Here is a 16,926-nt window from a genome sequence, read left to right as displayed (position 1 = left end):
CTGTTTTTAGAGTACATGCTTAGCAATTGCAAGGACCAGGGCTCAAAACTTAGCACCACCAGGAAATAAAAATAAAAAATCCCTAGCATAAATTGGGTTTGAATTCTAAGTCTTTTGCTCTCTTTGTAGAGCCTATCTTATGCAAACTATTTCTTATCTGTTTTTTGAATAAGAATTTTAGTTTCTGCTGGATGCAGTAGCATCTGCCTGTATGCTCATTAATTTTGGTTTCTCATTAATTTCTTCAACTCTGCAAGTTCATTAATCTTTATTTTTTTTTTACTTTTACTGCCCAGCTACTGGGGAGTCTGTGAGGGAAGAGGATTATTTGAGGCCAACCTGGGCAACATAACCAGAATTTTATCTCTTTAAGAAAAAAAATTCCAAGCTGGAATTTTAGTCCCAATTGCAACTCCTTTCCTATGGTGAGTAGAGTTTTGGGTCCCACCCTCCTCCCCGGCAAAGGAATGTTAAAAATCTTTGCATTGGGCTCTCTAGGATAACTGTAGCATCTGATCCAGTATTATTCTTATCTTGTTTCTCATGCCTGTGAATTTACCTCCTGTGTTTTGGGTTTTATTTTTTGCTACTGGCGATTGAACCCATGACACTTTACTACTAAGTTAAGTCCCAGCCCTCTTTATTTTTATTTTGAGACAGGACTTCTCTAAATTGCTGAGTCTGGCTTTGAAGTTGGATCCTCCAGCCTCAGCCTCCCAAGTTACTGTATTTATAGATGTACACCACTGTGCCTGGCCCCTTTTGTCTTTTAAATGTGACTGTTTGTTAAAATAATGTTCTGTCTGTATTTTATCTAAGTATTTATAAAAATTTGTAGCAGACAAATTTTCAAGTTTTCTGATCACTATCTTCCTAAAATAAATACTTTCTATAGGATTTTTCTTTTAAAGATCAACTGGTTGTGAGTAATTTTCCAAAGAAATTAAAATCTGCTCTTGCATGTTTATTACAGTACTTTTCACAATTGCTAATTATGAATTCAACCTGGGTGCTCATGAATGAATGTATAGAAAAGAATGAAATTCCCTGCCATTTGCAGCAACATGGATGGAACTAGAGGACCTTACATTAAGTGAAATAAATTACGCATAGACAAATACCACATGATCTTACTTATATGAGGAAAGTAAAAAGTTGATCTCAAAGTAGAGAATAAAATAGAGGTAACCAAAGCTTGAGAAGAATATAGAGAAGATAGAAGGATGGAGAGAGTATAGTTAATGGGTAATGGGGTGCAGTTGGGCAGGAGAAATAACTTCTAATGTGTTATAGTAGTAGGATAACTATAGTTGACAATAATTACTTAATATTTTAAAGTAGCTAATGAAGAATATTTTTAATGTTCCCAACACAAAGAATGATATGTTTCTATGATAGTAGATATGCCTGCTACACAGATCTGATTGTATACATGTATTGGAATATCAGTGTACCTTATAAATACATATAATTACTATGTCAATTAAAATATATATATATTAAATATCCAAAAACTAAATCAACTGATTCATACAAAAACAAAACTAGAGGCCCAAATAGGATAGAAACTAACTTATGACTAGAATTACTGGAAATTTCTATATATATATACTATGTATGTTTATAGCATGTGGTTTTTTTATTTTGTTTTTGTACTGTCGATTGAACCAAGGGGCACCTAACTACTAAGCCACAGCCCCAGCCCTTTTTATATTTTAAAAACAGGGTCTCGAGACTGCAGTGGAGGAGATAACTTCATTGAAACCTGCGGCTACAGTGATTTCTTCCCTTCCCTTCTAAAACCTTTCCTCCCAAGCATCAAATAAATTTATAGGAGTAAACAGTAACTCAGCAGTCAAACAGAACAAGAAGTAATATGAGCAGCTTGAAAAAGCAAGGAAGAAAAGGAATACAAACAATGCAGGACAGCCTAAATATTCAGGAGGACCTAGGGTCATCAGAAATATGGTCATATAAAGAACTCAAGGAACACCTTAGACAGATGGAATGGAACCTTAAAGAGGATATGAGATAGCAAATTCAGACAGTCAAAGAACACATTGAAAACGAATTACATAAACAGATAAAAGAAGTTAAGCATTTTTATCAGGAGATAGAGATTATAAAAAATAATCAAACAATAATTCTAGAAATGAAGGAAACGATAAACCAAATTAAAAACTCAATTGAGAGTATCACTAACAGAGTGGAGCAAGTAGAAGCCAGAACATCAGATAATGAAGACAAAATATATCATCTTGAAAAGAGTCTAGCCAACTCAGAAAGGCTGGTAAAAAAATCACGAGAAAAACATCTAAGAGTTATGGGATAACATAAAAAAACCAAACTTATGAGTCATTAGGATAGAAGAAGGTACAGAGATTCAAACCAAGGGAATGAGTAACCTGCTGAATGAAATAATTACAAAAAACTTTCCAGAAATAAAAAAGGAAACAGATATACAAATTGAAGATGCATTCAGGACACTGAGCACACAGAATCACAGTAGACCAACGCCAAGACACATTGTTATGAAGATATCCAATATACAGAACAAAGAGAAAATATTAAAAGCTACAAGAGAAAGGAGGCATATTACATTCAGGGGTAAACCAATAAGGTTAACAACGGATTTTTTATCATAGACGCTGAAAGCAAGAAGGTCATGGAAGAATGTATTTCAAACACTGAAAGACAGTGGATGCCAACCAAGAATTCTGTTTCCAGCAAAATTAAGCTTCAGGTATGACAACGAAATAAAAATCTTTCATGATAAACAAAAGTTAAAAGAATTTGCAGCAAGAAAACCAGCATTGCAAAGCATTTTGAGCAAAACACTACACGAGGAAGAAATGAAAAACAATAACCAAAACCATCAGTGGGAAGTGCCTCAGTAAAGACAGAGGGCGAGGGGAAAGATAATCATGGAGAAACAAACTAAATTTTTTTAAAAAAGGATAAATAATCAAACATGGCTGGAAATACAAACCATATATCAATAGTAACTCTAAATGTTAATGGCTTAAACTCTCCAATAAAGCGACATAGGCTGGTATCATGGATTAAAAAAACAAATCCAACAATATGCTGCCTCCAGGAGACACATCTGATTGGAAAAGACATACACAGGCTAAAGGTGAAAGGATGGGAAAAAATATACCACGCACACAGTCCTTGTAAGCAAGCAGGGGTGGCCATCCTCATATCGAATCAAATCGTCTTCAAGACTAAGTGAATCAAAAGGGATAAGGAAGGACATTATATACTGTTAAAAGGAACCATTCACCAACAAGACATAACAATTATCAATATTTATACACCAAATAATGGTGCTGCGACATTCATAAAACAAATTCTCCTCAAGTTCAAGAATCAAATAGACCACAACACAATAATTATGGGTGACTTCAACACACCTCTCTCACCATTGGACAGATCCTCCAAACAAAAGTTGAATAAAGAAACTATAGAACTCAATACCACAATCAATAATCTAGACTTAACTGACATATATAGAATATATCAACCATCATCAAATGGATATACTTTTTTCTCAGCAACACATGGATCCTTCTCAAAAAATAGACCATATATTATGCCATAGGGCAACCCTCAGAAAATATAAAGGGGTGGAGATAATACCATGCATTTTATCTGATCATAATGGAAGAAACTGGAAATCAATGATAAAAGAAGGAAGGAAAAATCCTACATCGCATGGAAAATGAACAATATGTTGATTTTCTAAAGAAGAACTTAAAGGAGGAAATAAAAAAATTCTTAGAGATAAAGGAAAATACAGACACAACATATTGGAATCTATGGGACACAATGAAAGCAGTTTTAAGAGGGAAATTCATCGCCTGGAGGTCATTCCTCAAAAAAAGAAAAAACCAACAAATAAATGAGCTCACACTTCATCTCAAAGCCCTAGAAAAGGAAGAGCAAAACAACAGCAAATGTAGCAGAAGGCAAGAAATAATTAAAATCAGAGCAGAAATCAATGAAATTGAAACAAAAGAAACTATTGAAAAAATTAACAAAACTAAAAGTTGGTTCTTCGAAAAAATAAATAAGATTGACAAACCTTTAGCCATGCTAACGAAGAGAAGAAGAAGAGAGAACTCAAATTACTAACATACGGGATGAAAAAGGCAATGTCACAACAGATGCTACAGAAATACAGAAGACAATTAGAAATTATTTTGAAAACCTATATTCCAATAAAATAGAAGATAGTGAAGACAGATAAATTTCTTAAGTCATATGATTTGCCCAGACTGAGTCAGGAGGATACACACAATTTGAACAGACCAGTATCAATGGATGAAATTGAAGAAGCAATCAAAATACTACCAATCAAGAAAAGCCCAGGACCGGATGGGTATGCAGAGTTTTACAAAACCTTTAAAGAAGAATTAATACCAATACTTTTCAAGTTATTTCAGGAAATAGAAAAAGAGGGAGCTCTTCCAAAGTCATTCTATGAGGCCAACATCGCCCTGATTCCGAAACCAGACAAAGACACCTCAAAGAAAGAAAACTACAGACCAATTTCTCTAATGAACCTAGATGCAAAAATCCTCAATAAAATCCTGGCGAATCGAATACAAAAACACATCAAAAAAATTGTGCACCATGATCAAGCAGGATTCATCCCTGGGATGCAAGGATGGTTCAATATACGGAAATCAATAAATGTTATTCACCACATCAATAGACTTAAAGATAAGAACCATATGATCATCTCAATAGATGCAGAGAAAGCATTCGACAAAGTACAGCATCCCTTTATGTTCAAAACATTAGAAAAACTAGAGATATCAGGAACTTACCTTGACATTGTAAAAGCTATCTATGCTAAGCCTCAGGCTAGCATCATTCTGAATGAAGAAAAGTTGAAGGCATTCCCTCTAAAATCTGGAACAAGACAGGGATGCCCTCTCTCACCACTTCTATTTAATTTAGTCCTTGAAATACTAGCCAGAGCAATTAGACAGACAAAAGAAATTAAAGGCATAAAAATAGGAAAAGAAGAACTTAAATTATCACTATTTGCGGACAACATGATTCTATACCTAGAAGACCCAAAGGGTCTACAAAGAAACTACTAGAACTAATAAATGAATTCAGCAAAGTGGCAGGATATAAAATCAACATGCATAAATCAAAGGCATTTCTGTATATCAGCGACAAAACTTCTGAAACGGAAATGAGGAAAAACACTCCATTCACAATATCCTCAAAAAAAAAAATAAAATACTTGGGAATCAACCTAACAAAAGAGGTGAAAGATTTATACAATGAAAACTACAGAACCCTAAAGAGAGAAGTAGAAGAAGATCTTAGAAGATGGAAAAATATACCCTGTTCATGGATAGGCAGAACTAACATTATCAAAATGGCGATATTACCCAAAGTTCTCTACAGGTTCAACGCAATGCCAGTCAAAATCCCAAGGGCATTTCTTGTACAAATAGATAAAGCAATCATGAAATTCATATGGAGAAACAAAAGACCCAGAATAGCAAAAGCAATTGTAAGCAGGAAGTGTGAATCAGGCAGTATAGCGATACCAGATTTCAAACTATATTACAGAGCAATAGTGACAAAAACAGCATGGTACTGGTACCAAAACAGGCGGGTGGACCAATGGTATAGAATAGAGGACACAGAGATTAATCCACAAAGTTACAACTATCTTATATTTGATAAAGGGGCTAAAAGCATGCAATGGAGGAAGGATAGCATCTTCAACAAATGGTGTTGGGAAAACTGGAAATCCATATGCAACAAAATGAAACTGAATCCCTTTCTCTCGCCATGCACAAAAGTTAACTCAAAATGGATCAAGGAGCTGGATATCAAATCAGAGACTCTGCTTCTGATAGAAGAAAAAGTTGACTTCAATCCAAATTCCTTAATAGGACGCCCATAGCCCAAGAGTTAAATATAAGAATCAACAAATGGGACTTACTTAAACTAAAAAGTTTTTTCTCAGCAAGAGAAACAATAAGAGAGGTAAATAGGGAGCCTATATCCTGGGAACAAATTTTTACTCCTCACACTTCAGATAGAGCCCTAATATCCAGAGTATACAAAGAACTCAAAAAGTTAGACAATAAGATAACAAATAACCCAATCAACAAATGGGCCAAGGACCTGAACAGACACTTCTCAGAGGAGGGTATACAATCAATCAGCAAGTACATGAAAAAATGCTCACCATCTCTAGCAGTCAGAGAAATGCAAATCAAAACCACCCTAAGATACCATCTCACTCTAGTAAGATTGGCATCCACTATGGAGTCAAACAACAAGTGCTGGCGAGGATGTAGAGAAAAGGGTACACTTGTACATTGCTGGTGGGACTGCAAATTGTTGCAGCCAATTTGGAAAGCAGTGTGGAGATTCCTGGGAAAGCTGGGAATGGAACCACCATTTGACCCTGCTATTGCCCTTCTCGGACTATTCCCTGAAGACCTTAAAAGAGCATGCTACAGGGATACTGCCACATCGATGTTCATAGCAGCACAATACACAATAGCTAGACTGTGGAACCAACCCAGATGTCCTTCAATAGATGAATGGATAAAAAAAATGTGGCATTTATACACCATGGAATATTACACAGCACTAAAAAATGACAAATCATGGAATTTGCAGGGAAATGGATGGCACTAGAGCAGATTATGCTTAGTGAAGCTAGCCAATCCCTAAAAAACAAATACCAAATGTCTTCTTTGATATAATGAGAGCAACTATTAACAGAGCAGGGAGGAAGAGCAGGAAGAAAAGATTAACATTAAACAGAGACATGAGATGGGAGAGAAAGGGAGAGAAAAGGGAAATTGCATGGAAATGAAGGGAGACCCTCATTGCTATACAAAATTACATATAAGAGGTTGTGAGGGGAATGGGAAAATAAACAAGGAGAGAAATGAATTACAGTAGATGGGGTAGAGAGAGAAGATGTGAGGGAAGGGGAGGGGGGATAGTAGGGGATAGGAAAGGTAGCAGAATACAACAATTACTAATAGGGCATTATGTAAAATTGTGGATGTGTAACCGACATGATTCTGCAATCTGCATTTGGGGTAAAATCGGGAGTTCATAACCCACTTCAATCTAATGTATGAAATATGATATGTCAAGAGCTTTGTAATGGGGCTGGGGATGTGGCTCAAGCGGTAGCGCTCTCGCCTGGCATGCGTGCGGCCCGGGTTCGATCCTCAGCACCACATACCAACAAAGATGTTGTGTCCGCCAAGAACTGAAAAATAAATGTTAAAAATTCTCTCTCTCTCTCTCACTCTCTCTCTCTCCTCTCTCACTCTCTCTTAAAAAAAAAAGAGCTTTGTAATGTTGTGAACAACTAATAAAAAAAAGAAGTCACTTTCAGTGAAAAAAATTGGTCTTGCCTGTGAGTATCTTAGGTTCTATGATTGCCAGGCTTGCCATTTTCTTCCTGAGATGCTGAACTGTACTTGCCTTGGCATTGCTTGTAGGAAATATGTGAAATAGGAAATTTCATATGTGAATTTGGAAGGGCCTTGATGGCATGTTTGTGGAGAATTTTGCCTTGTTAATCCTCAATCTCAACAACCTTTTTCTTAGCTCTAGATTATAATATGGTCAGCTCCAGAGTGGTAGAATAACTAGGAGTTGCTTCCATCCCTGTCAGTTTTTTGAAATGCCCTAAATGAAATGGAAGGGGGAATTTCTGGCCAAACTTTCAGCATGTTTTTTTTTTTCCCCTATATTCTCATAATGTTGTTTTTTTAAAAAATAAATTTTTAAAGTGAGAAAAAAAACAAACAAGGTCTCACTAACTTGCTTAGGGTCTCACTAAGTTGCCGAGATTGGCTTTGAATTTTCAATCCTCTAGCCTCGGCCTCTTGAGCTGCTGGGATTATAGGCCATTTGTTTTATTATGTTTATTAGTATATAGACTATGTTTACAGTGAATGAGGATTTTAAAAGTCCCTCTTTTTTCTCTTATGACGTGTTAGAAAAAAAGTGATTTGGAAAAGGTATTCTCAGTATAATTAGTACTGGTTCCGAATAACAACTTTCAAGGACTGTGGTACTCAATTTTAAACTTAGAGAACAAAAGTAACAGCACTGCTCTAAAAAAATTTAAAGAGAATTGAACTTTCTGTGGTTACTTTTTTGGTTTTGCTGGTGTGGTTTCTTCAATTTTTGGCATTTATTGTAAAATTCAGTAGGAATCTCAGCTTAATGGATAAGGAACTTTTCCTCTTATAGTGGTTTTTTTCAGAAATATGTTGTCTCCTTCTTTCCTGCCAGGAATTAGTAGCGACAGTGACATTGAATGTGACACTGAGAATGAAGAGCAGGAAGAGCACAGCAGCATGGGCGGATTTAACGACTCTTTCATGGCACAGCCCCCAGATGAAGGTGCAACATATAATGTCATCTTACACAGATTAGTAAAACCATTGGTGATGATGTTTTTTCTTCTACTGCTATTGCTTCTACTTACTCTGCTTCTTTTCTTTTTGTCTTTTTTTGTTTTGTTTTTATCATTTTTACATTTTTTGGTAAACTATATGGTATTAGAAAAAATTGGAGGGTAATGTTTGGCTTGATTAGATAGATACCTGATGAGTGTCACTTCTTTGATGGAGGAGAGAGACCACAGCCTGCTTTTGTATAGCTTATTTACCTAAGAATGGCCTTAAATTATACACAGGTGTAAAAACAATTAAACAAAGAAGAATTTTCAACAGAGACCATTTGTGGCTTGTAGTACATAAATATTTACTATTTGCCACCTTGTTTTCCAACCTCTGGGGAAGTTTTAGATGTTTGATCCCCTCCCTCGATTTTCTTTTTTTTTTTTTTTTCAAGCCAACTATATGACTTTTTAAATAGCTTTGATTTCTTAGAAATGCATTCAAATTATGGAATCATTCGTGTTTCTTTTAAATCTTTTTTAAAATTAATTTATTTTAATTAGGTATAGATGACAACAGAATGTGTTTTGATTCATTATACACAACTCCAGTACAACTTTTCATTTCTCCGATTGTACACCATGTAGTGTTGCACCATATGTGCAGTCATAAATGTACCTAGAATCATTCATTTTTTATTCCTTTCTCTCCCTTCTTTCTTGTTTAAGTGTTGGTATCTTTAGGGGAGAAACACCAAGAGAAACTTGAGTAAATATGTATATTTGTATTTTATAGACTTCAATTTTATGGCAACCTCATATTCTATCATATAGAAGTACAGGTAAAATAATGGAATGTGTATTAGAAAATTATAGAAATACTGGTTTAAAGTCATCCAGAAACCTTAATAATCAACCTGAGCATTGCTGTGTAAGATTTCCTGAAATGACAACATTGTCAGGCTTATGTGCATTGTTAACTTTGTATCTTACATATTTCCCTAGTGTTCTAGTATCTTTTTTCAATATAGAGCCAAGTATTGAATGATTTGTAAGTTTTAAAGCAATTTCTTCTACTTCTAAGACAAGCACTCAGATTTTGGGCAAATTAATTTTGAGTCCTGGTGGGATTCTCAGTAATGTTTGCATGTGTAATTTAGTTGGCTTTGAAATACATTTTGTTTATAGCACCTTGAGTCTGGAAAGTATACTTCATCATTGTTTCTTTTTTCTTTCTTCAACTGTTCCCACCAGTCCGGGTCGACAAAGTGAGGCAGTGCCTTTCATCTTCTAACTAGGGGTGTCTATTACACATTTTGGGTTTTCTCCTTTGTTTTTCCTTTGCATTTGCTTGTATCTGACTCAAATCACATATTCTCTGAAGACAGAGATTTGTACAGCTGAGCACCTCTTTCTTCACTAACACATTTTGTAAGATCATTTAAAGAGTTAGGAAAGAAAATATACTTTGTTGTTATATCTGTTTTTAATTTAAAATTTTTTCTTTTAATTTTTCTTAGATACACACTCCAGTTTTCCTGATGGTGAACAAGCAGACCGTGAAAATCTTCACTTCAGTACTGATGAAAACAGTGGAAGGTAATTGCCAGATCAAGAGAATTGACTTATAAGCTACCTTGACCCTGAATCTTGTAGTTGGTGCTCAAATTTGTCATCAACCAGATAGTCAGATTTAGGTCTTTTTTTTTCCATCATCTCTACCTGAAAGAATAATTCAGGAGCTGTTAGAAAGTAGTACAATTCTAGTAAAGAAAGTAGAACATGGGAAAAAATTAATAGTGTGAGCAGAGTTCTTCCTAATGTAATAACAGTGTTGTCCTCAATTAATTTAGAAAATTAGTACATCCACAAAAGGTAGAAGACCAGTTAACTTCCAGAAAATGTACTAGAGGCAGTGCATGCACTCAGTAACCTGTTCATCCTTGGTGCTCTGTCTTTGGCTAAACACCTGTTGTGTTTAAATGACTACCTTTATATTTCAGGTTTTAATCACAGTTTGTTTCATTAGGACCTATAGATTAGTGAATAGAAAAATTACCTATAAATAGATTCTGTCCTATAGACACTTTTTGTGAATGACTGAAGTAACACTAGACTGGATCTCCTCTTTGGAGTATGTTGACAGACTAAAGTTTGTTTATCTTTTCTTTCTTGTTTAAGTGTTGGTACCTGTTTAACAGCACATCTTTCTGTTGTGTGACTTTGTATATGTATTTAAAATGAACTTAGTTAATATGGATTGGTTATGTTCCTGGTCATGTAAAAAGATCATTGAAAACTATTTCATTTTTTCTGCCTCATAAAATATAGTGCAACAAATATTTTTAAACTCTATTTTCATTGGATATTGCTTCAGATTCAATAAATTTAAATATACATACTGCATAGTAGGTTACATCAAAGTGTAGTTGATATCAGATTGTCTTACATACTCATAATTACCCCCAAAATAATTGCCAAACTTTGCCACTGTGCTTCTGAATTTGTGTTTGAGCTGCTATATATTCATGAAAATTATACTGAATTGACCAAGACTGTTGAAAAAGCATGAATAACTATATGTACATGTGAAAGACATCTCATCAGCTTGTTTTACTTAATATTATTCATTTTTCCATATCTAATATCTTGATGAATGCTATGACTTATAGTTTACTTCTTTTCAGAATAGTTTGCACTTTTTGTTAATAAAATTAACTTGAGAAAATGCGGCTCTGCAGTTTATTAAAAGTGGGACCAGATATCCGTTTTTCTATTTCTCTTGATGGTAGCTGTTTAGTAATGTAGACAAGATCATTTTTTGAACAGGGGTGATGGGCAGCTTCTCTTTTAGTTGTTCCATAATTGTAATAAACCTGGAAGTTCAAAAGCTTTTTTCATGGATAGCTTTTAATTCAGATTAGTTAGCTTTTAGTAGGGTAGTCTTTGGAAGATATAATTCTTCTCTTCGTTCCTAGCCACTTTACATACCAACTCTGTTTCCAGTTCTTTCCTTTTTAGATAAGGTGTCTCTGTTGTTTCCCAGGTTGGCCTTGAACTCCTGGGCTCCAACAATCCTCCTTTCTCGGCCTTCCAAGTAGCTGGAACTACAGGTGTGTGCAGTACCCAACTTTGTTCCCAGTTCTTTAATGATGCCAGGAACACTGTTTCCCTATTCATTGATGCAGCATGCCTGCGTTGGCCATGCTAGATACTAGGTAGCAGTGAGAATGGGCAGAGGGACAGGAGAAGAATCCCTCACTCTGCTCTGATTGTCCTACCTTCCTGCACCACTGCCCCCGCCCCCTGCCCCTGTACTGGGGCTAAGCCACATTCCCAGCCCTTTTTTATATTTTATTTAGAGACAGGGTGTTATTGCTTAGGGCCTTGCTAAGCTACTCAGGCTGGCTTTGAACTCAAAATCCTTTTGCTGCAGCCTCCTGAGCCTCTGGGATTACAGGTGTGCATGACCATGCCCAGCTTCTGCACCACATAGTGTATCCTAATGGTCTTCACTTTTTTTTTTTTTTTTTTAACAGCTTTTGCTGAAGGGCATTTCTTTCCACTGTTACCTTGCTTCAGTATTTAGTGTCTTTATCTTAATTCCTAGAAAACCTCTGCTGAATAAGGGTTTTCTCTTAGGCCTAAAGAGGTAAGAGTAATGCTTATATTGTGCATGTACATATCATTTCTGGACAACTTTGACCACCTGTGTCATTGAATCCTTCAGTAACCTTTGAGATGGATGAGTTGTGTCTTGTCCCCCTTTGGCAGAAGAACCTGAGGTTCCCGGGAGGTCGTATGATGCTCTTAAGGTTCAACACAAGAATGGGATGAACTGTTGCTCTAGTGCTTTTTCCAGTTCATCACACTTAAATTAAGCCCAACATTTTGATAACTAGTAACTAAAAACCTAAAGATTGTCCTATTTTTAAAGTTTATTTTGAGATGTACCTTTTAGTCCAGCTTTTGCTTTTGTTAATGCCTTTGTATAACTGTAGAACAGTGATACAGCTGGGCTGGGGATATAGTTCCAGTGGTAGAGTATTTGTCTAGTGCGTGAAAGGCCCTTGGGTTCGATCCTTTGTTTTGATCTTTGAATTAGGATCCAACACTATGATTATTTCCATAGCTCAGCTTGTTACAGTTTTGGTCACTGGAAACTCTCTTAGGTTTTTAATGTCCTTGTGATATGTCCCCTTTGGTCTGTTCTTTTTTTTTTTTTTTTTTTTTTCCTTACTACTTGAGGAACCCTGGCTCCTTTTCTTAGAGAATGATATTTAGAAACGAAGATATGGATGCTAATGTGCTTATTGATACTAGGGCTTCACTGCTTCTAGTCCCTCTCAGTGGATAGAATAGGAAATGTGTGTGTACGTGTGTGTGTGTGTGTGTGTGTGTGTGTGCTGAGTCATGCAGATTCACACATTTATATGTATTACTGGATCTATGTGTATAAATCTTTGGGGGGTTTTGTTTTAAGGGAAACACCACCAGTCCAGCTCCACAGGGCTCATTCTAGACCTCCCTCTTACTTATAATGTGTAACAGTGAGAAGCCTGGCTCTCATTAGCTATAGCACATTAATTTTTTAACCCTAATGCACAAGTCAGTCAGTTTTTTTAACATATCCCCTTGGGAGGGGAAAAAAATTACCATCTAGAGTTTGGTGCTTGTTTTTGTGTTTTATTTGGAATAGGAATTTCAGGCTCAGCTCTATCTGGGCTCAAGCAATTCTTCTCAGTCTCCCAAGTAGCTGGAACTGTAATTTATGTGCCACTGCACCTGGCTAGTGTATAGTTCTTTTAGTCTTTCAAGATCATGTCACAATACTCTTGCAAAGTTTTTTAGGTCCTTAGATTCAAAACTACATTGGTTCCTTTCTTTCCTCTTTGCTGTGATTCTGGTTCATTTGTGATACAGTTCGATTCATCATTATAGTCTGCTTTCTTTCCTCCCACACACATCCTGGTTGATTTTTTTTAAATTTACATATTTTAAAATTCAATCTTTTTGGTATACAGCTCTGTGGGTTTTGACAAATGTCATGTATCCGGGGGCTGGGGATGTGGCTCAAGCGGTAGCGCGCTCGCCTGGCATGCGTGCGGCCTGGGTTCGATCCCCAGCACCACATACCAACAAAGATGTTGTGTCCACCGAAAACTAAAAAACTAAAAAATAAATATTAAAAATTCTCTCTCTCTCTCTCTCTCTCTCTCTCTCCTCTCTCACTCTCTCTTTTTTAAAAAAAAAAAAATGTCATGTATCCACCACCAGTGCTACACAGAACATTTTCCATCCACCCTAAAAATTCACTTGTGATAGCCCTTTGTACATATACATCTCCTTCCCAAACTCCTTGTTATCACTGATTTGTTCTCCGTCTTTAATTTTCCCTTTGCCATAGAGTCATATAAATGAAATCATGCAACATGTAGCCTTTTACTTGGTAAAATGCATTTTTTAATCCATATTGTGTGAATCAGTATTTCTTTCCTTTTTTTATTGCCCAGTAGTAGTCTATTATATAATGGAATTTGCCCACTGAAAGACTTTTAGGTTATCTGCAGTTTGGCTGTTTGTGAACCTTATACACATTTGCATATATATTTTTATGTAAGTTTAAGTATTCTCTATAATTTTATATGCCTACTGGTGGGAGTTCCAATTGTATTCCCCACACACAAACACTTGGAAATTTTGTTGTTTTAGGCATTCCTTTCTTTCTTTCTTTCTTTCTTCTTCTTTTTTTTTTTTTTTCCTTTTTCCTGGTACTGGAGATTGAACCAAGTACCTAGTGCATGATAGGCCAGCAAACTACATCCCCATCCATTTTTATTTTGTGACAGGGTCTCACTACATTGCCCAGGCGGTCCTGAAACTTGGAAATCCTCCTGCCTCAGCCTCCTGAGTAGCTAGGATTACAGGCAAGTGCTGCCATACCTGGCTATTTTAGCCATTCTAATGGGTGCCTAGTGGCATTTGTTATATTGCTAATATCTTGCTGAGGATTTTTGCATCTATATTTATGAAGGATATTGGTCCATAGTTTTATTGCTCTTCATCTGATTTTACAACTACAGAGTAATGCTGAACACATAAAATGAATCTCCTTTTTCCTGGAAAAAAAAAACATGTAGAATTGGTTGTGTATATTATAATTATTATTAAATATTTTTAAGTTATAGATGGACACAATAACTTTATTTTATTTATTTTTATGTGGTGCTGAGGATTGAACTCAGTGCCTCACATGTGCTAGGCAAGTGCTGTACCACTGAGCTATAACCCCAGCCCAAGATTTTATTCTTTAATTGGTAAAATTTACCAGTGTGATCATCTGAAAGGAGCTTTCTTTTTCTTAGATGTGTTTTTTTTTTTTTTTTTTTTAGGGGGTGGTGGGTAGTACCACGGATTGAACTCAGGGGCACTCAACCACTGTGCCATATCCCCAGCCCTATTTTGTATTTTATCTGGAGACAGGGTCTGAGTTGCTTAGCGCCTCGCTTTTGCTGAGGCTGGCTTTGAACTCGAAGTCCTCTTGTCTAAGCCTCCTGATCCCTGGGATTACAGGTGTGTACCCTGCAGTTGTGGGGATTTTAGTATTTATCTAAGCTTCTTGGATCTATGGTTTAATGTGTGTCATTAATTATGCGTATGTCACACTGATGTTTGTACACAGCTCCTGTGTACTTGTTCTGTTCTGGGTTTATTTTGTTCTGGTGTTTCCTTCACTCTTAATGTGTTGTATGTCAGTGAGGGTACTTTTTGTTGACTTACTTCAGGTTTACTAGTTCTCCTCTCATCACCACAGAATTTACTGATGAGCCAATCAGATGTACTCATCATTACAGTTATGGTGGAGTTTTGTTTTTAACATTTCTATTTAATTATAATTTCCATCTCTTTGCTGACATCACACACATAATCTTACATGTTGGCCACTGCTTTCCTTAACATTAATCAAATTTAAGTAAAATTCTTGCTCGAGCTAGGGGTATAGCTCAGAACTGGAGCATTACCTAGCATGTGCAAGGCCCTGGGTTTGCTTCCTAGCACTGGCCTTAAAAACAAAAACAAACTTGGTTCCAAATTGTCTGGTTTCTAATGATTGCTTCATCTCTTCCAAGTGCAATTTTTCCTTGCCTTTTCACATGCCTCAGTGTATTTTGTTAAAAGCAATCCATGTTAAACAGAAGATTAGATGCTTTGTGGATATTTATGACTGAAAGTGAGCAGGCCTTTTCTGCTGCTTAGACCTTCATTGCAGAGATTATCTAGTTAGGAGTTTGGCTCAAGGCTTGCTGTTGCTATGATTGACCCTAGTGATTATTTCAGGTTCCTATTGCAATATCTGGTTTTGCTGATGGGGGTTGAATTGGCAGGGCAGTCTCTCCCCTAAGCATATAACTTCTATTTGTACCCTTTCAGAGGGTCTGTTTTTGTTGGGGACTATAAGGTTCAAGTCTAGCACTTTGCATATGTTAAGCACTTGCTTTACTACTGAGCTAAACCTCTAGCTCCTTTATGCTTCTGGTGATCTCTCATCCTTGTACCAGAAATATTGTGCTGTTATTTGAAGACTGACTGGGGCTGACATTCTCAGATTAAGCTGCAGTTTTAGACACTAGGTTTGGACCGACAGGGCCTTTTCAGTTTACTTGCCCCTTCCCAGCTAGTTGTAGGCCCAGTGACATTGCTGTCCCTACCCTGTTGCCTTCCCTCACCTCCAGGAACTAGCCACCAGTGCCCTAAGTGAAGCAGTATTTCCTCCTCCAAAAGAAGAGCACTTCTGTTTCATAGAGGAGATAGGGGGGACAGATCTGAACCTTTCCACAAGGTTGTTGTATACCTCTTTTGGGTCTGCACCACAGTTAACTCTTATTAGGGCTCTTTCCAGTCTTTTTTCTGTGAACACTTAGTAGAGTTTGTGAAGAAAAAGCCTGAAGAGAGGGCTTTTTCTCTAGGCCCCCAGGACTCCACACTCTTTCCAGCCCATACTCTGCCTTTACCAGTTGTCATGTTAGCTCATAGCTACCCTAGGGAAACTAGTGCTCCACTGCCCCTGTAAGAGCCTGTCAACTTTAGGCCAGTTGATTATTCTTCAACCTCAATTTTCCAGTGTTCAAAAAGTCATAATTTGCAGTTAATCTGGCTGTTTTTCATTGTAGGAATGGAAGCAGTGTTGTTCCTTCTAGCTCTACATCAGAGCAGAAGCTGAAAGTAGGTATTTAAAAAAAAAAAAAAAAAAAAGGTGAAGTACATGTTGAAGTAAAGACATTTTAATTTTAAAACTGTAATTCGAAAACAGGCCATTTTTATCCAAATTCTTTTTAAATTTAAAGAGGTGATTTGTTGAAAGTTTAGAAAATAGGGTGCCGAGCATAGTAGTGCACATCTATAATACCAGGCTGAGGCAGGATTGCAAGTTCAATGCTAGCCTTAGGGTCTCGCTAATAAAACATAAAAAGGGCTGGGGATGTGGCGTGGTCAGGTACCCCTGGGTA

General features: G+C 36.5%; 1 protein-coding gene across 16 annotated transcripts in view; it reads left to right on the top strand.

Annotated features, from left to right (window-relative positions):
* The window catches only part of Trim37 (tripartite motif containing 37), a 203,916-nt gene that overhangs the window by 101,737 nt on the left and 85,253 nt on the right, over nt 1–16,926 (top strand). For 6 of the 16 annotated variants that reach the window (XM_040269053.2, XM_078042327.1, XM_021724070.3 and 3 more), the window contains 2 exons: nt 8,311–8,421; nt 9,940–10,018. In XM_040269053.2, coding sequence (XP_040124987.1) covers nt 8,311–8,421; nt 9,940–10,018 — 190 coding nt within the window. Of the gene's footprint in view, nt 1–296; nt 426–8,310; nt 8,422–9,939; nt 11,148–11,465; nt 11,533–14,268; nt 14,347–16,590; nt 16,643–16,926 lie in introns of those variants that run through there. The other 10 variants (XM_078042328.1, XM_040269055.2, XM_040269054.2 and 7 more) reach the window with 7 other exon arrangements.

The sequence above is a fragment of the Ictidomys tridecemlineatus genome, chromosome 3, assembly GCF_052094955.1.
Source record: "Ictidomys tridecemlineatus isolate mIctTri1 chromosome 3, mIctTri1.hap1, whole genome shotgun sequence".
NCBI lineage: Eukaryota > Metazoa > Chordata > Mammalia > Rodentia > Sciuridae > Ictidomys > Ictidomys tridecemlineatus.
This window is presented reverse-complemented; position numbering and strand designations above follow the sequence as displayed.